General features: G+C 31.5%; 2 protein-coding genes across 2 annotated transcripts; both read right to left on the bottom strand.

Annotated features, from left to right (window-relative positions):
* Nucleotides 1–1,130: 1,130 nt before the first annotated feature.
* LOC130932855 (omega-hydroxypalmitate O-feruloyl transferase) lies at nt 1,131–4,836 on the bottom strand. The gene is made up of 4 exons (XM_057862298.1): nt 4,622–4,836; nt 3,873–4,343; nt 3,134–3,650; nt 1,131–1,566 (listed from the first exon to the last, which is right to left on the bottom strand). Exons 2-4 carry the CDS (start codon nt 4,320–4,322, stop codon nt 1,223–1,225), a joined length of 1,311 nt encoding a protein of 436 aa, XP_057718281.1. The 5' UTR covers nt 4,323–4,343; nt 4,622–4,836; the 3' UTR covers nt 1,131–1,222.
* A 2,713-nt stretch (nt 4,837–7,549) lies between these two features.
* Nucleotides 7,550–19,125, bottom strand: LOC130935438 (actin-related protein 2). Its single transcript, XM_057865186.1, has 15 exons — nt 18,905–19,125; nt 18,602–18,712; nt 18,238–18,372; nt 17,895–17,966; nt 17,707–17,785; nt 17,363–17,412; nt 15,862–15,965; nt 15,685–15,753; nt 15,541–15,604; nt 14,638–14,706; nt 14,411–14,494; nt 11,729–11,787; nt 9,336–9,402; nt 8,203–8,286; nt 7,550–8,073 (listed from the first exon to the last, which is right to left on the bottom strand). The coding sequence occupies exons 1-15, from the start codon at nt 18,944–18,946 to the stop codon at nt 7,996–7,998; spliced, it is 1,167 nt and encodes a 388-aa protein (XP_057721169.1). The 5' UTR covers nt 18,947–19,125; the 3' UTR covers nt 7,550–7,995.
* Between the last annotated feature and the right edge of the window lie 859 nt (nt 19,126–19,984).

A 19,984-nucleotide genomic window follows, 5' to 3' on the forward strand; every position in this document is an offset into this window, starting at 1 on the left:
CTTTAACAATCACCCCAGTCAAAAGGCCAAACGGAACACCGATCCAATTGATTATGAAGTTCGCCACCAATTCAATGAATTTTACTCACGTACACCCAAGGAATGAATGCTACTTTCTTCAACTCTTGAGGTAATGATCGTCTATAGGAGTGTGCAGATTGAATACTATGCAAGCATTAATTAACGATGTATGTCTATATTACATACGTTAGAGTAGAAATGCCACTTTTAGAGGTATATGCTCAAGAAAGTTAACTTTCTTTTTTCGTCAACGGTGTCTTCATTCATTCGTTTGCTTCATTTCACTTATCATTTCTGAATATTTACCACATAAATGCATGCAGATATGATATTAATGAGACCTAAGGCCTAAGGGTAGCAGGATATGCATTATTGCTATCGATGTAATACATCATCCATAAGGTAAGTCTCTCATTTCACGCAAACCAATTGAAAGTGAAATAGTTGCCGGTTTTTGCTCATCGTCCTTCTTAGTTCGTAGTTCGTAGAGAAGAATTGGAATCCATTAAACACGGACACCTGGCTCATTTGTGGTGTCCGTATACTCATCCACACTCGTTTAATACGTGTGTTTTTTATTTTCAATTGTCTTAATAAGAGAGAAAAAATATTTTTTTATATCTTTACACACTTAAATATTATCATATATCAACATGTTTAGTCTTATTTTTAATATATATTTTTAAAATGAGTTTAGAAATAATATATATTATTAATTATAAAATAAAAACTATTTTAAATATTTTATATAATTAAAAATAAAAATAATTTAAAATTTTTGTGATTGTATATTTTTTATTGTATTGTATTTTATGTCTATATTAATATTCATGCATTATAGATTGATGAAATTATTGTAGTTTTGACTTTATAGCTCAAAATTAATAAGTAATGGGCTCTCATGGTCTCCAATAATTATAGTTTGTGCTGGAATCAGATAATTTAAATAATGAGAGGAGAAATATATTAAAAAAGAAAAAGAGTTAGAACTATATTTAAGAAATTCGTAGCATTTATTAATTAATTTCAGCAACAAATACAAATATAAGGAAGGCTTCATTCAATTACTATAAAACAGAATAAGGTCACTACTCCCTTAAAACAAATAATGACACAATAATGATATTACTAATTATAGGGAACAAATAAGCATGAGAACAGAATGATATGTAACATAATATAAGATAAGATAGATGAACATTTAAATCTGCATCATCAAGTCTTGGAAGATCTTCATGACAGGAGCAGGCAAACCAAGAAGGACATTGATGTTTCTCCTTTCAATGCCATGAGAGAGGAACAAGATGACTTCCTTCTCAGGCAATGAAACTGGGCCTGAGAGAACAGGCTCACCCCAACCAAAATCAGTGGTGTGAAATGACAACCTTGACCATGTTGTGATCAAAAGGGTGCATGCCAGTGATGGCCTTGCCCTTGTCACCTCAAAATAATCTATTGCTGATCTCATGTAACTGTCTGTCACCATCTTTATTGCATTTTGAATTAGACTCACAGCATATGAGAAGGGCTTTTCTGTAAGTTCACCTGTTTCACACATACAATTTTTTTTGAGTTAATTTATTGAAAACAAAACTGTTATTTTAGTTTCAGAACTAATTTTATATTTTTATAAGGTTAAAATAATCTTTAAAAATAAATCTAAGCTAATCAACATTAACATTTTAAAAAAACAAAAATACTATTTGTATATCAAAATCTGCCACTAAAATTAGCCACTAATATATTTGTGTATAAATACATATGTATTTTAATTTATTTTTAATGTATATTTATATTCCAACATATATTTTATATTAATAACTGACTTTAGTAACTAACTTTAATATACCATAACTCTTAAAAAAATAATTTGAATAATTTTAAAAGATAAATACCTAATATAAAGGATCAGGTATTGATCGAGTGGAAGTTAATAATAATAATAATAATACTTCTGACAACCTCCTTCCAGAAAGTCTTTCATAAAATCTTACTCCAAATCTATCATTAAATAAATTCAACAACATAACCTTAACACAGTGGAAGATATAAATTTTAGAATGGTATCTAGATTCTTCAATTTTATCCAAACCTATTTCTTACTCCAAACCTACTTCTCTAACAATGGATGCACATAAATCTGGACAATTCTATGAAATTGTAAGGTTAATTTTAGAGATTAGAACTTACTCATACTACCACCTCTGTAAGACTGTAACCATCTTCACGTTCATTCATACAACCAATGCTATTTTTATTTGGGATAAATGGCTTCTTTCACTTTGTATTTCTAAGATTTACAGCTTCTTTAGTTGTTTTCGTCTTTCTGCTTCTTAACATTATTGGGACCTAACTATTCCCTTTGACTTTTAAAAGTACGCTACTGATTTTTTCTTTTAAGGATGACAAGACAATTAATGAAAAAGGTGGTAAATACTAGATACATTAAAGAGAAGGACGGATTTGTCTCATACTATGTAGGTTTAAAGACTAAGTTGATAAAGATTAGGGATTAAAATAATCATAAAAAAATTCCTAATTCAAAATTTTGAACCATACTCCAAATTAATTTTTAAATTTTTATTTCAATGGATAAATCAATTTTTTATAGTGTTAAAGGGGGACAGATTTTATGATTTATAGTCATCAATTAATTATTATTAATATTTTTAATAATGTAAATTTTTTTTTACTGATTAAATACTGGCCAAATTTTAATAAAGGTGATGGTCTTCTAGACTTTTTTTTAAAGATTGATATCAAAATTTTAAATTTATTTTAAAATGATTATATCTTTTATTAAATAACAATAAAGATTTATTTGATTAATTTTTTGCCAAAAGTTAACATAAACTAATTTAGAATATTAATCTAAAGAAAAAGTATAAGTAAATAATGAAAATATTAAATAATGTGAATAATGAATATATTAGATATTCAATTTACTAGGTGTGATTATTCTAATATTAAGATTTATGTGAGTAATTTAGAGTATAGTGTGTTTTACTTGAATTGGACTAATTTTAAAATCCGTTATTTATATTGTTCAAGAAAGTCATTGGTTACCTAGCATAACACTAATATAAAATTTGAATCCTTATATTATAGATACCTGCTTGGCAGACAGAATTTGTGAGCACAATTCCATTTCCAAAATATCCTTTGGGAAGAGGAGGATTAAACTTGGCCCTGCCATCAACAGCAAAGAGAAGCTTAGTCTCTTGGTGAGGCAACATCTTGAGAGCCTTGGTTCTTGCAATCCACACAAAGGCAGAGAGCACTTCAAAAGTGGTGCAAGAATCAAGAACCCCATCTTCCATTGCCTTAGCCTTGAGGCTCTTGAGCTTCTCAGGGTCAAAGCAGAAGGACCTATAAACCATGTCATCTTCATACAAGGTGTTGGTGCTTGACTTGTCTTCTATGTCAGCGAATTCTTTGTGAATAAACTCTATCTTTGGTGGCTCCCTTGCCTTCAGAATGCTTCTGTCTAGGAATGGAGGAATTGAGAGTGGAAGCTCTCTTGCTACTTCTCCCCATGAGTTCACAAACTCCATGGCTCCTATTCCATCAAACATGCAGTGGTTCATGCACAATCCAACAGAGAATCCTCCACACTTGAACTTAGTCACCTAGAATAAGTAGAGATATCTCAACCATTGTTCTTAAACTTTTCTTCAAGTTGCATAAATAAATAAATAAAGGTGAAAACTCAGGTCATGAAGTTGATAATTTAATTGATTTAACTAAATTTTTATTTAACTTGACTCTCAGTTTTTAGTTTCACGTGAAGTTGATTATACTTAAGTTTTTACCATAAATAAATTTAAATAATAATATAAATAAAAAAAAACCTGGGCAACCAAAGGAGGCATCTGAAGTATGTGCTTTGCATCAGGTATGTTATAAACCAACATACCAAGAGTGGCAGGGTCTGGCTTTGTGATATCACCAATCTCTTCCATTTCACAGTTTGCTTCAGCTTCCACATAGAGTGCACCCTCACCAGTGCAGTCCACTATAAGCTTCCCCTCTGAACTTATGCTCAGCCTCCCAGCAAGAGGGTAATACTGTACAAGCACCTTCTTCAACGCGTTCTTCATCACAACCGCCGCCTTCTCGTTCCCCCTCTCCGCGCTTTTGAAGCAGTATACGGTTCTCACGATCACCGCAATGTTCTGGTCAAGGTTAGATAGAAAATACATTCCTTTCTTTGTTTCTTCTGCTGGAGCAACTAGACTTGGTTCACTTGTTAGCTTCACGCTTACTTTGAAACCGCCGCTGTTTCCATTCGTCATTGCCATCTCAATATAATAAATAATCCTCTGTCAGATATTAAAACAAAAAATTATGTTAAGATTCTACGCAGTTCTTGCTGTTTTTCTAGATATACATAAACGAAATTTTAAATAAATATAAGAAAGAACACATTGTTTTATGAACACATCTTTCGATAGTTTGATATGTTTGACCGAACAAGTTTGACTAAACTATGGAACGGTTCATAATAACATTCTCACAGGAAGATATCTTCATAACCACCTTTCATAAAAGCAATGGTATTTGTGTGACTATAATGCATAAGTCGTGTGTTTTTTCATACCTGAAGCTGAAGGTGTGCCTCACACAAATATGATTTATGTCTTTAACTCTTTATGATGAGCCTCTTGGGGAGCTATAGAGAGAAAGAGAGAGAGAAAGTAATAAGGTGTTGTTTGAGAACACAGCAATGGCAGAAAATAAATATAATGTGAAGGTGAGAGGTAGTTGTTTATATGCAACGGTGCAAGCTAATAAGGGAAGATGATGCTTGTTTTAATGCTTTTAAGATTGAATATGATTTTAGTAATTTTTTCCCCTTTTTTTTATAACAAATACGGGTGAGGGTAGGCCACTAGTAAAAGAGACCAAGGACACAAGGAACCAAGACAAATTAAAGGAGGCGAAGCATGCAAAAAAAATAAAATAATAGGTCTCTGTGTTTGGTGTGGTTGGTATCCCACATTTGATAACCTAATATTTTTGCTTCATTAGTTTTTCCCTTCCTGTTACATCATCATTTTCCCCAGTAGACTCAAAAGTTTCATCACCATGTCTCACTAGTCACGTTTCATTTTAACTAAAGATGTCCTTATTATATATATATATATTGTCAATAATGTTTCTTTTCTTTTTTAAAAGATTTTAACTAACTAATATTTTGAATAGCTTATAGAAAACAAAAACAAAAGATAAAAAAAATACATCACTTAATTCTAGCAAGCATATATATATGAATAATTAATTAGAAGTGGTTATTGTGAATCAAGAGACCTATCACAAATGAATAATTAATTTGAAGGGCTGAAGGGGTTATTATCACTCAAGAGACATATCACAAGGGGCATTTGATTTTGTTCCATAAGCATGTAATCAAGGGTTCACCAGTAACAAAAAAGGTTCAGACTTCCATAGTGTGTATGAATAGACTTTCTTGACCAGTTTTCGTGTGTGTTTGTATGATAGTTTGCAAATGAGAATTTATATAAAAGTGATTTTGTAAACTTTATTTTGATGAAAATGAAGTTTGTGTTGATGTGGTTTATGTTTTGCAATTTTTATATCAAAATGAATTATAGTAAAATAAATATTGTTTAAATTATATTACTCAAAATTATTTTTAAATGAAAAAGTTACTAAAAAAGATATCAATTTAAATAATTTTTTATATTATCCTCTTATTTTACTTTAGATATTTGAATAAATCTTATTAATTTATTTTATAATAAAATTAATATTTACTTACTAAATTAAAGTAATATTAAAAATTGATAAAATATATTTTAATACATAAAAACACTAAAGGGAGTACTTTACATTTTATAATGTTAAACAAAAACAAAATGTTCTATATTATTTTAGTATCGTTACTATTTTTTAATTTAGTATCATTTTAGACTATAAATTTTTATAATTAGTATATAATAAAAACAAAAATAAAGTACAATAAGAAGTACAATAAAAACAAGAAAAAAAACAAAAAATTATGTACAAACATAGAATATAATAATTACAACTAACAACGTATATCATATGAACAAAAAAGTAAATAAAATTTATACGAATAAAACTAAATAAAAAAATAAAAAATTTTATACACAACATAAATATATATAGTATAATAAAGGATAGAAAAAAAATTTATATAAACAAAAAATAATAAAAATATCATAAAAATTAATAAAAATAAGAATTTATATCAACAATAGTTGTCATATGAATAAAAAATACAATAAGAATATGATATTAGAACACTAAAAAAATAATATCAGAATACAAAAAAAATATAAACAAATATTTATATATAAATAAAAAAATACAATAAAAAAAACATAAAAATTAAAATATGAAAGAGAGTACTAAAAGTGATTAAAAAAATTAAAATATTTATCTTGGCAGTGATTGTAACAAATCTAAAAGATTTTGATAAAAAAAATTGAAACCAAAGAACATACACAAAGAACTATTGTGAAAATTATATGGTTACTTACATCATTTTTATAGAAGAAAATAAAGAATAAAATTAGTAGAAGAAGAATAATTTTATTACTTAATTTCTCAATTGTAATTAGCATTCTCCAATGTAAACACAAAAGCTAGAATAGCTAGAATTTTTAGCTTCTTGTAAACTTACGTTTACAGACAAAATCACTTCTAATTCAGTGTTTTAAATAGTACCAGCTTCTTTCTTCTCCAATGTGAGCTCCAAATACACCCGAACATATCCTTCATAAAACTTTTGATATAAAATAATGTAATTATTACTATAAGAATGGATATCCTTGCCAATTTACCTTTCCTAATTGATATTAATGAGTTTTTTATTTCATAATAAAGATTAAATTGAGATGAATATTTTATTAAAAAAAAATAACAATAAATAAATAAATAAATTATTCATTATTATTATTATTACGGATATTAATACTAATAGATTTAAATAAGTTTAAGTTATCCAAGAGCCCTCATCTCTTCACTTTATAGAATCCAAATCCTTTGTCGGAAGTCGGAACCTTGAAACAAAACAATCTTAATTCTAACTATTCATCATCAAGCCTCCTAGTCAATTGTCCTTGCTCTTAAAAAATATGATTGAAACAATACGAAAAACGAGATAAAAACATTTCTTCTAGTAAGGGTGTAAGCGTGAATACGCTTTTACTAAATGAAGAACACTAAGAACATTTAAATTATCTACGTAAGATGGAGAAACGTGCAGAATTCAAGAAATTATAGTTTACTATATTATTACGCAAGTAATACAATTAGGTATTGATTGTGCATCATAAAAAGATCAGGTAACTGAAAAATGAAAATTTATTCAGTGGCCCCAGTCAACTATGGTTAGATCAACAATAATGTCTACACTAGTGCACTCTTTAAAATTTTCTGGATTCCGAAAAAATCCAGGAGACGTTGACCATATATACCCATATAATATTGAGTGAATACCCAATACAAAGTAATTACACTAAAGAAGAAAATATACACAAAATACAACAACAATTTCCTTTGATGGATTATGTAACCGATTAAATTGCCAATTGCCGACATTCATAGATGTGTATTACAATCTCTCTCAACAAAGTATGAATGAAATTATATAATTTTAAAAAATTTACAGACGACGTGTATTCCTTACTTTATTTAAACATCCTTTTATGCTAACAAAGTTACAAATCTTGTTGGAAAAGATAACAGGATGCATGGGTTTCTTCTTGTCTTACCTATTAAGAAACATGATTGCAAAATGCACTATAACAGCTAGGCCTCCAATATAGCATTGGAGAACCTATACAAGGCCAAAACCCAATCAAATGCAAATCTATTAGAGGAAGCAGTTTTAAGAGCTTTGAATATTTTTTACATCACATGGCCTCTTTTGTGCTTTTGCTTCTCAACAAGTGATCTCCCACATTCAGTGTGGTCTCGCAGACCTTAATGGCCTAACCTACTTAGACAAGCAACTCCTTCTTCTAGATAATGTTCCCTTTCGATCCAAAAATCGTTGGAATCCTGTTTTTTAATCGCAAGTGTAGAGTTAATGAAGGTTGTTTGAAATTCAGAAAATTCCCAATGGCTTACACAAGCAAAAGAGCTAGAGAAGGTATAGACAGACAAAAGGAATGAGAGTTTGACACAAACCTTCATTATCCCTGCTAGTACAGCACCTCCAAGGTACACCATGTGCTTTCTACGCGGTGGATCCTCAATTCTTAATCGCAATTTCTGATAATCACCAGAAAAGGGAAGAATAATAAGTTTATGGAAACAGTGAGTTGGCTTAATATATGACTGCAGTTCGATAGTCTGTCCTTCCAAAGGATCAGGTCTACATAGAACTTAAAACACATTTTTTCCTGATACAAAGAACTCTAACAGAGACAACATACAAAAACTCGTAAATTTAAAATTTGATCTGATGTTGCTCCAATGTTATAGTATGTTTTTTCTTGCAACTCTAAATAGCAAATGCAAGTTGAACCAAATCTAACTACTAGTTCATATACCTAAAAGCACATAAATACTAAGATCTGATGCAGTTTTCTACATAAGAGTTGTTGTTAAAAGGTAACTTTCCCATTTACCGTGCACTTTCAAGTAGTAAGAGCCAGGTTTGTTGTTTCTGATATCAACAGTAAGGTTAGATTGGGAATTTCAGAGATAGTTTAAGAATGCCAACAAGGTATGGAGGATTGTCCACACTAACTTTGATGTCAGCTACTTGAAATGAGACAAATAGGTCCTAAACTAAAATATCAAAAGAAATATTTGCTTCTTTTCTTTCTTTTCTTTGTTCCCAGGACAAGATTTTTCACCTATTGATGAAGTAGCAACCAATTCACTTCTATATGCATTTCTCTTACTTTTTTGAAACAATGTATTCCTCTGATTCGACAATCACTAGAAGCTTTCATCATCCTTAAATGACATGATGAGAAACCAAAAGGGAAAGTGCTTAATAAAGCAAGGGACTGAATAAAAGATTCATATTTTAACTTTTCTTGCCACATAACATAGGGCAATTGATATTTTGATCCAATTAGGGTTCAAAGTAATGAAAAGGGAGTTCTCGTAATTTGAGGCAGGGTACATATTGACCAAATTTTATTCACAGCTCCAGCCTTTTCTCCAGTAGTTTTTTGAAACAAAAGCAATAACAATAAAACAACCAAACCTCTTCTCACACTAAATTACAGGTTGGAGAAAAATGGATCTTAAGGAATCAGCAGAGCAAACACATCTATAAGTGGAAAAATAAAAAAGTCGCAACTTACCTTCAATCCATCTTTGTTACCCTTCAGAACAACATCAAGATAACGATCAAGTATTTCCTTTTCCAATCTGAAAAGGTACAGAGACTTATCAACTTTAATCTTGAATTTCATTCAAAGCAAGCATGAAATTATTGAAATATACTTGATGCATACCATAAACAAGAAACAAGAACTTTAAAATGGTATATACTTAGATAAGTAACCTAGCTTGCAATAGCACTATCTTAACTGCACACAAAATGTTTTATGAAATCTACTAACAATAAAAGAAATCCCTAAATTATGTGTGAACCTTGGCACAACATTAAGATTGCTGTTTGTGGCTTGAAGGAACAACCTATCCACTTGCAGGGTTAAAGTAGAATATATCTACCGTTTCCATACCCTACCATGTTGAACCCTTGTGTATTTGGAATGCCCCTTACTAAAGGAATCCTTAGTCATTAGTTTTTGTATAACCAATAGCTAAGTCAACTAGGGTTTTTTTTTTTTTTTTTTTGCCCGGGGGGTAGAAAAAGAATTTCATTATGAGAAGAAGGATCCCCTATACAAAAGCCAAAAAAAAAAAACAACAAAAGATTTATCTATAAAGCATAGCTTTCCAATCTCTCAAAATGTCTTGAGAGGGAAAGTCCCCTATAAAGGATCATGAGCTTTACACCAGCTACATGTTAGGAGTCTAATTCCATCCCATATAACATGCTTGTTAGAAAACTGTCACTGAAAGTGTGCGCATTATGCTCCAACCAAATAGTACAGTGGCGAAAACAGCACATTGCCACAAAAATGTTGCCTCTTTTCTACTACCAAACTCAAAAAACCCAGCCAAAAGAAATTGGTCTAGGGTTGCAGGCATATCCAACATTCATCTAAGATGCTAAATAAGTTGTTCCATAAGAAAACAGCTATTGGGCAATGCAAAAACGGATTTGACTCTGAATTTGCCTCCACACACAACACATGCATCAGGGGAGATAACCTTATGTGGCCTTTTAACCTACAATAAGTCATCGGTATTAATTCTTTGAGCACAGCTGTCCATATATAGATTTGACTTTAGAGGGGACTTTGGACTTCCAAATGGGTTTGCTTGGATGAAAAGAAGGTATGTTAGAGGAATGAGTGAGAAAAAGGAAGAATTTACAATTAAAACTACCCGAGTGGTCAAGAGGCCGTATCCTTTTGTTAGGGTTAGAAGACAGAAAAATTGTTAATGAGACCTAAGAGAATTAAAAGTTCACAGGATTCTCTATCATTATCATTAAAAAAGTGGAAGTCCCAAGAGAAAGAGGAACCCTGTCTAATGTAAAAGGACCAAATTGGAGAATTATAGAAGATAGATGATAAAGAAGAGGAAAGGCTAGGTTGAAATGAGACCCATCACCTACCAAAAAGGAGAACAAGGGTTTGAGAGTACTGTAACCTTGAGAAATGATCCAAGGGCTAAAAGCATTAGCATCCCACCCATTCATGTCCGTACCATATTAACTTCTGATAACTAGATGCCAAAGAGATTGAGATTCTAATGGAATAGGGCATAGCCATTTTGCCACCAAAGTAATGCCTTTAGCACGACAACAAACTTCCCAAACCTCCTTCCTTTTTAGGACGAAAACAAACTTCCCAGTTCTCGAAGTGATCCTGCTTCGTATCCAAAAACACTACGCCAAAGAAAATCCTTCATAATCTTTTCAAAAGTGTTTGCCACTCCCACTGGAATACAGAACAACGATAAGTAAAGAGGAAACTTGAGTGGCAAGACTGAATGAGAGTGATTCAACCACCTAAAGAGAAATAGGCCCGTTTCCAAATTGCCAACCACTGAGAAACCTTCTTAACAGCAGCATCCGAAAAGGAGATAGATGTAGGATTGCCACCCAGCGAAGCATAACTAAGAATTCAAGAAGATACTTTCAAGTTTCAACCAATGAATTTGCACTTGGATTATAAGGTTCGGAACACTGGACAACGGTCAATCACACATCTGTTATGGCTGAATGCCAAGGATCCAACATAATAGGAAATTGAAGGGTTGCAAGAACCTAATAAAACATCAGAACATGCTATATGAATATGCATGCTTATCTCTACTATATCTACTTATGCTATTCTACTATATATAAAGAGGATTTCCCTTTTTGGTGTCTAGTTCTTTTTTCCCTAAAATACCCTTTTTCAGATATTAAAATATCATAAAATATTGTTGTAACTTATAAGACTTGAACCCAAGACTATTTATTATACATATTGAAGAAAGATAAGGTTAGACTAATAGGCACTAAATGTGCCTATTAATTCACCAGTATATATACAATAATGGCAGCAATAAAACCTTCAGCAGCTCAAATATTAAGGACAATTTGAGCCAAAGTAAAGAAGAAAGAACAAACTACCGGCTTGGTAATCCAGGATACATGGTGCTCCCTCCACTTAAAACTATGTGTTGGTAAAGCTGCAAAACAAAAATTTACAATATTATAGACAATAAATTGTAGGGAATAGGTAAGGGCACAATTCTCTATATAAATTATAAGGAAAAATTGCAATGGTATAATTATCCAGTAAAAATAGTAAATGACAATGTAATTTAATTATAAACCATATGTCATCGGATGTTCCGAGGACATGAAAGAAACATAAGATATGTAAAACTTCAGGATTTACTTGATTGAGTGGTTAAAAATGGACAGCAGAGAAATTGAGGACAGAATGAAAATGATTCTCAACCAAAATAAGGCCCAATGTAAAATTGAGCTATATTTTCATTTCCACTTTCCATATCATTTTTTCCAAGAAAGGAAGTTTTCCTTCCAATCATGAAGCCAAAAGATTCAATGAAAGGCAAAGAACTGCTGTAATAATTTAAATGCTTCTTTAGTTATCATTGACAGAAAACAAGAGGAAGTCTTAAGAGTGGGACAATATCAATCACACAGCAACCCTTCCAAATTCAATTAGAAAACATAAACGAATCTTCAATAATATAATTCCCAAGATGACCACAGGAAAGGCAGAGGAGGAATGGGAAAGGGACAGGGAAAGGGAAAGGGAAAGGGAAAGGGAAAGGGAGGGGACAGGAGAGGGGAAGAGAGAGAATTGAAGGGTAAAAATGAGTTAAATATTTTGTGAATAAATTTAAGGGAGAAGACATAACAAACTCTTAAATCGCTTTGTTTGATCTGACAAAAAACTTGCTTGAAAAGGCTTGAGACAATAATATCTAAGGCTGCATTTGTTTCTGAGAACAGGACAAGACACTGAAAACAAGACACACATGATAGAGACACAAAATTGTGTGTTCTTATATTCTGTTTGGTAATAAACTAAAACAAATTATGAAAATCTAATTTATTCTCATTTTTTTCATTCAAAAAATTTAAGAAAAATATAATAATAAAAAATATAATTATGAAAAATTAACAAGAATAATGAAAGAAAAAATGAAAAATAAGTTGTGTCCCTTGTTAGTGTCGCTGTGTCCTTCCTGTCAGGATAGACACAAAATACACTAATTTAGTGTCTCTGGACACAATGTCTCTGTCCATGTCTCATCTGTCAAACACGATTTTGTGTCCATGTATCCCTGTAAACAAACGCAGCCTAATAGTTCTTAAAATATTTGAAATCTAAGTCATCTTTGCCTAAGAAGATTTAAGGAGAAAAATATCCTGTAAACCCTTATTCAAACAATGAAACTTTCAACGTAATTGAGGAGTGGATGTAAGGCAAATTGTTGGCCAAACCAACACACATCTTTGTGCACTTCCCAAATCTATCTCTTTATATTTACCATTTCATTGTTGTCTATATACCTCAAAAATCGGTTTTAAAACTGACCTAAAGTCCTTGCGCACCTCAAAAACTACTCTCTCAATTATATCGTGTTTTTTTGAACTAACGTTTATCTTCTACTGCACACAAGTACAAGAAACTTGATAAGCCTTATGTCTGTTTTTCAGAAAAATTATATCTAAGCTCGATTCAACCTCCCTTCTCATGCACAACTAACCATTTTAATTGATACCAGAGTTGATCCTTTAAGGGGTTAAGCATCCAAACAGTTGCAAAGGAAAAGGTCTTACAAGTGGCTGAATCTTTAAGTTATAGTGAAGTACTCTCTCTCAATCGTCTTCCTTATTTTGATGGAGAAAACTACTGTTGCTTGAGAGACAAGATGAAACTCTTCATGCAACTCACTAGTTTGGATATGTGGGAGATTGTTGAACATGTCCACAGCACTACTAGGAAAATGGCAAAGTTGTCAAAACAGTCATCCCCAGAGATGGGGTAAATTGATAATCACAAGGCTAAAGTTTCAACTGCACTTAAAAAGCCAAGTATATTATGATATCTCAACACGTCTGAGCATGACAAGATAGTATCTTGTGATATAGCCAAAGAAATACGAAATAGATTGAAGATATTACATAAAAGCCCTGAAGAAGTGAAAGAAATCAAGATCAACATCTTGGTGCGTAGATATAAAGACTAATATAAAAGAGGGATATACCATTTCTGACATGTCTACCAGATTCATGAATATAGTCAACTCGTTTAAAATTCTAATGGTTCTTAAATCAATTGTGATCTGAATCATCTTAGCATGAGAAAACTTAAGGAAAAAATATCTTGTAAACACTTATTCAATAGTGGAGTTCCTAACTTGGTCGACGATTGAACGTAAAACAAATCTTTAGACGAACCAATAACCAATATACATATGTGTACTCCTTAAATTTGTTTTCAGAAAAAATTATATCTAAGTACGATTCAACCCCTTTCTCATGCACAATTAGCCATTTTAGTCCGTTCCACTAACCTATAGATGGGAGGAAACAAGAAATCACACACGAAGTGATTCTTCTAATAGCTGTCATTTGTTTTATCTCCGAAGTAGCTAACCATTCAACTCATTTTCGACATTGCCAATATTGTGTTTTGGCTTATAGAATCAAATTTCAAAAGATGGAAAATGTTGTCAGCTTTCAAGCCTAAAATGGTGATAAACGGAATCATTATCTATTTACTTAAGATAAGGATCCCAAATAGTATAAATTTCAAATGGAATATCATACCATCATCCGATTGTCAATATCCATTTCCTGAATGCATCTAAAGACCATGTCAGCCATTCCATCACCTTCAACATCTATAAGTTCCTGCTTAGCAAGGGAATCATTAGAAACTACAATGGCACAGGTACATCACAAAGACACGAAGGTCGTGTTCAAATTTTTTCTTTTTCTCGTTAAAAATTCATCTCATGAACCATAATCAATCTAACAAGATTTGATTTGTCTACCGGAGTGAAAAGAGCCTCAGGAGCCTGGAACCTTTCAGTGCCCACTTTAATGACCCGCCCGTCTGGAAGCTGATATACAGAGAGTAAATAATTAAGTAACACCAGCAAATACGTTAAACCAAAGACGACCAAGAAATAATAATGACAACACCATTTATTACAAATTCATATATGCATTAGGGCACAAAATTCAAATTGGATACAGAAAGGCATGTGAAAAGAAACTGAGAAAACAAAGTAAACAAAAACTGAACCCCTGCCTGTATCTCCAAGCAATCTATTTCAACTAGAATTGCTAACAAGATCAATCATTATATGCGTAGCATACTAGTCAATCTCATGGGATCTCGGCGTCCCATCGCAACCCAGCATACATCGTTTTTTTTTTTTTTCATCCCAGGTGTCCTGGCCAGATCCTGGCCAAAACCCCAGCCTTGGCAAATCCCACTGGGATCTTATGCGGGTGCTGAAACACGATTTCGCCCCCTTATAACCAACTTCTACTTTGGTTTTAAAGGGGCATTTAAGTCATTTCACTATCCTTCTATGGTGATGATTGATCATTGACAACCTAAATTAGGATTTATGAATTTATGAGTTTTATTTCGTATGGGTTATGGAACTATTATAAAATATAGAACTTTAAGATTTTGGATTTAGTTATGATGCCTAATACATAGTTTATTTTTAATTACTTCTTTTTTAAAAAACAAATATATATATATATATATATACACACACACTAGAATTTTCCTCTACCTCTGTTCAAATCTCAGCCATCCCATGCCCTGGGATCCCAACATCCCAGTTTTGGGGACTTTCAGGATGCGATGTGATTTGAGATACTACAATACACAGACATAGTCCTCAAAAGATTCCAAGAAATTCAGCGTATCAACTTACCGTATAGTTCTTGACAAGGATAGTGGTCTCAAGCCCCAATTGATATTCCCTCTTGTAATCATAACTGTGGGAGAACAGAAGTGGCTATTAAGAAAACCTCAAAGACCACAGGAGACTAAAATATATCATGAGATTGCTTCCAACCTTATGTAGCATAGTTTCTCCTTGATTTCCCTAACAGTCTCAAAGTCAGCAGTCCTATTCAGTGCATACCTTGAGAAAAGAAAATATTGTTTAAGCTAGAACTGAAGTGTAAGATAGAAAGAGTCAATTTGGCGTCATATCAATATTAGGACTGATATGAAAAGAATTAGACCTCACCCCCTTCTTGAAAGCAAATCAACAAGATAGGATGTTATGTGTCGACCAGCTACATTCATCCGCTTTGTTAGATGAGGGAACGAATAGCCATCAACAACTGGAACCTGGATCGCAACATTGATTATTAACATTTTTGGAATGAATAGTTATAATAGTAACACTATCAAATTTATAACAGGTGCTCAACTTGTTAGCCCATTTCTGCTTCCTTAAATTAATGGTGCAACATATTTTAAACCAGGATGATTGATGATTAGTGATGATCAGTCAGTATATCTCTCCTATATAAAGCTTTTGGTCTGAATACTTCTCCTGGTCAATTTTTCATTTTCATTGCCTTATATGCGCCTTATCAGAAACCATATTCAAGTTAGTTATTGAATCACATCTAATTGCTGGAAACTTTGTTAATTATTTTTCTCAAATTAAATACTATATTTTCATTTAAGAATATTTAAAAAAAAAGGCTAGGTGAAGTGCTTATTGTTTTGCTAGTCCTGAATTATGCTATAATCACTATGAAATAAAATGGATACCCAATAAGAAGGATAGACAATGAATCACAAACTGCAAGGAACTATGAAGGATGGGATGGAAATGATATGAAGACACATTCATAGATTCACCATGAATTAGCACAAAGGATAAGAGTAAGTAAATAAGTTCAAACAATCTATTGTTTCAAAGGATGAACTCACAAATGCACCATTAATTTTCAAGCTCTCATCAAATAAGTCATGCTTATCAATATATTTTACAACAATGACAACAACAACAAAGCCTTATCCCACTAAATGGGATCGTTATCAATATATTTAATGACAATAAATTAGCACTCCATCAATATCACTACCTTAGACAAACGTAGCATTCAAATGGTTGAAAGGGTGGTAGTTATCATAATTATGAGTATCAAATTGGTATGAATTGAACCAATTCATTAAATGCCAAATGTGTTTTCGACTGAGATTGCCAGGAAATGTGCTATTTTCTATGCCAATATTTCTTAGGAATAACACACTTTTTTAAAATGTTTGATTTAGCCATTTGGGTACCGTACTCAATTCATTGGATACTTGTTATTTGTTATAAAAGATCAACACAACAATCAATAGTAATCAAACATTTAATAAAAGGTATACGTTAAATGGCTTGACTCTGTAATCATATGCAATTGGCATGGATTGTTAAAACTGATCGTTAAAGACAATCAAGGAAATTTAAAGAAAAATAACAATGAAAACTGGGAGACTGAATCTAGCAGTTACACCAATCTATTATATAGAATCTACTATATATAATGGGGATAAGAGGAAGTTTGATGCACAATTTTTTTCCTAAAATATCCTTTATCATATATAAATCATAAAAAAATGTTATTTATAAGATTTGAACCCAAGCTCTCTTAGTTATAGTATAAGTTACCATAATGTGCCTGTTAACACACTAGTAATAAGTAATAAGCATAAAAATTTAGGTAGTGTAGCAGATAATTAGTTACCACATGAGTGACACCATCACCAGAGTCAATAACTAATCCAGTCAACAAACCTGTGGCAAGTAACAAAATGTTGGTGCAAGATTAAAAAGTTAAAAGTAAGAGAGAGAGAGAGAGGGAGAGAGAGGATATCTTTATTTCACCAAACTAGTGTGTAACATTGTATCGAAAAATGAAATATTATGGTTTATAAATAACTCTTTGTTATGGATAATAGGAGTGACAGGAAGCATAACACAATTAGACCATAAACAGATAAGAGGGATTACGGAAAGCAAATTATGATTAGGATGGCTTCATAATAAAGAAAAAACAAAGCTTCAACCTTCACCCATCCCTATAAGCACCTTGAGCATATAATGTCAGAACAGCTTGAATTGAGATATATGCTCCAGCATAATTGTACTTCTCAAACAGCATCTCAATCTGTGAAGTCAAATGGTTAATAAATAATATTTAAAACTTAAAATCATTTACAAGAAATTCACTATTTTATTTTTCAGAAGAAAAGGCCTCAGGGTTGGTTCACACAAACCATTTTTTCACGATTCTTCGAGGGATTAAGCGGTGGATCTGTGAGTAGAATTTTACAGTCAGGCGGGTTAATCTGTCAAAGCAGATCGCATTAGATAGTTAGCCATGAAAGAACTTTTTTTTTAAAAAAAAAGATGAAAAATCGGATTTGTGTACTCCAAATTTTTTTAATTTTTTAAACACAAATTGGATGGTCAGATTTGTGTACTCAAAAATTGGACGGTGATTTTTGCTCCTGACACCACACTTTGCGTAGAATACCTATACGTTCCATATCTGCGTCCTACAACATTCCCCTTCCACATCTAAATTAAAAAGTGCAGAATTACCAGACAGTTACTTACCTTTAATTCATTGTAAAATGCATGATCCCAAACATGACACATATCATCCCAGTTTTGCACGATGCCATTGTTAACTGGGTAAGATATATCAAGCTGATGCCGCAAGTTTGCGCACCCTTCTCCAACAACAATATCCTAAAACCACACACAAATTCAAACCCTTTTTTCAGGAGCACAAACTAAATTGCACATATATATATATATATATATATATATATATATATATATATATATCATAATAATCAAATTAACAACAACACACCTACTGTAAAAAAAATAAAGAAATAAATTAAAAAAAAAAAGCACCTAGCTAATTTTATTTTCATTTAGTAGTAGTACTGTAATAGTGAAATAGAAAATGCACCTTTAGCGATTGCTCAGTGAGCGATTCTTCGTACCGAAGCATTGGCCTTCCCACCACGCAAGGGAAAACAGACGTGGGGAAATTCTCCCCAGCGAAACCGCACTTCACATACTGCAAACAAAAATTCACATATAAATAAATTAATTTGAATATTAAAAAAAAACACGCTTGTGAAATCGGGGTATATAGGATCACTTAGATCGGTTGCGGAATGTATGTGATTTGGGAGTAAGTGGATCGACGGTGACACTGGACGGATCAAGAAACGTGTGTTGTATTGATTATGTGAAATGGAATACAAACCCCAGTTCCGTTGTCGCAGACGACGACGTTTCTGTTGTCCATTCTGCGCTTCTTCTTCTTCTTCTTCTCTTCAGTTACTGTTCAGTGCGCTCTTGCTTTCTTTCGCTATTTCTTTCAATTTCCGTTTGGGTTTCAATTGGTTTGTTAATTTGGCTTCTTTTCATCAACTGCAGATGACGTACAAAAGCGGCAAAATGAGGTCTACACCCTACAGACTACAGTCTACTTTCCTCTTAAGTTGCAGCGATGGACAATTTGGTCTATTAACATTTTCCGGACAAGTTAGTGTGTGTTTGGATTTTAGTTTGCAAAGGAAAATTTGCATAAAAGTGATTTTGCAAAATTGATTTTGATGAAAAGTAAGTTTGGGTTAACGTGATTTTTATTTGACAATTTTTATATTAAAATTGATTGTAGTAAACTAAATGTTGTTTGGATTATACTACTCAAAATCACTTTTAGATGAAAAATTACTAAAAGAGACATCAATTTAAATAATTTTTTTATATATGCAAAATCAAAATACTAACAAAAATAATATAAAAATATTTATCATATAAATAAAATAAATATAATAAAAAAATAAAAATATAAAAGAGAGTACTATAAATTTTATAATGTCAAACAAAAAAAATATTCTATAATTTTTTACTACTATTAGTACTCTTTAATTTAGTATTATTACTATAAATTTTCATTATTTATGATTTTGTTGTTACTTATAATTAATTTCTTATTTATTTTGTCCTTTTTTAAGGATCATAATTTATATTATACAAAATTTTGATAATAAACGTAGTATATAATAATTACAATTACAAATTTTACAAAATCAGAATAAAAAATAAAAAAATTAATAAAAAATAAAAGTAAAGTACTTCAAAGAATAGAAAAAAATCATACACATAAGAAATAATAAAAATTCCATAAAATTAACAACATATATCATATGAACAAAAAAATATAATAAAAAGTAAATAAAATTCGTATGAATAAAATTAAAAAAAATAAAAAATTTCATACACAACATAAATATAATGCAGTAAAGGATAAAAAAAATTCATATAAAAAAATAAAAAT

The sequence above is a fragment of the Arachis stenosperma genome, chromosome 6 (assembly GCF_014773155.1).
Source record: "Arachis stenosperma cultivar V10309 chromosome 6, arast.V10309.gnm1.PFL2, whole genome shotgun sequence".
In the NCBI taxonomy this organism is placed as follows: domain Eukaryota; kingdom Viridiplantae; phylum Streptophyta; class Magnoliopsida; order Fabales; family Fabaceae; genus Arachis; species Arachis stenosperma.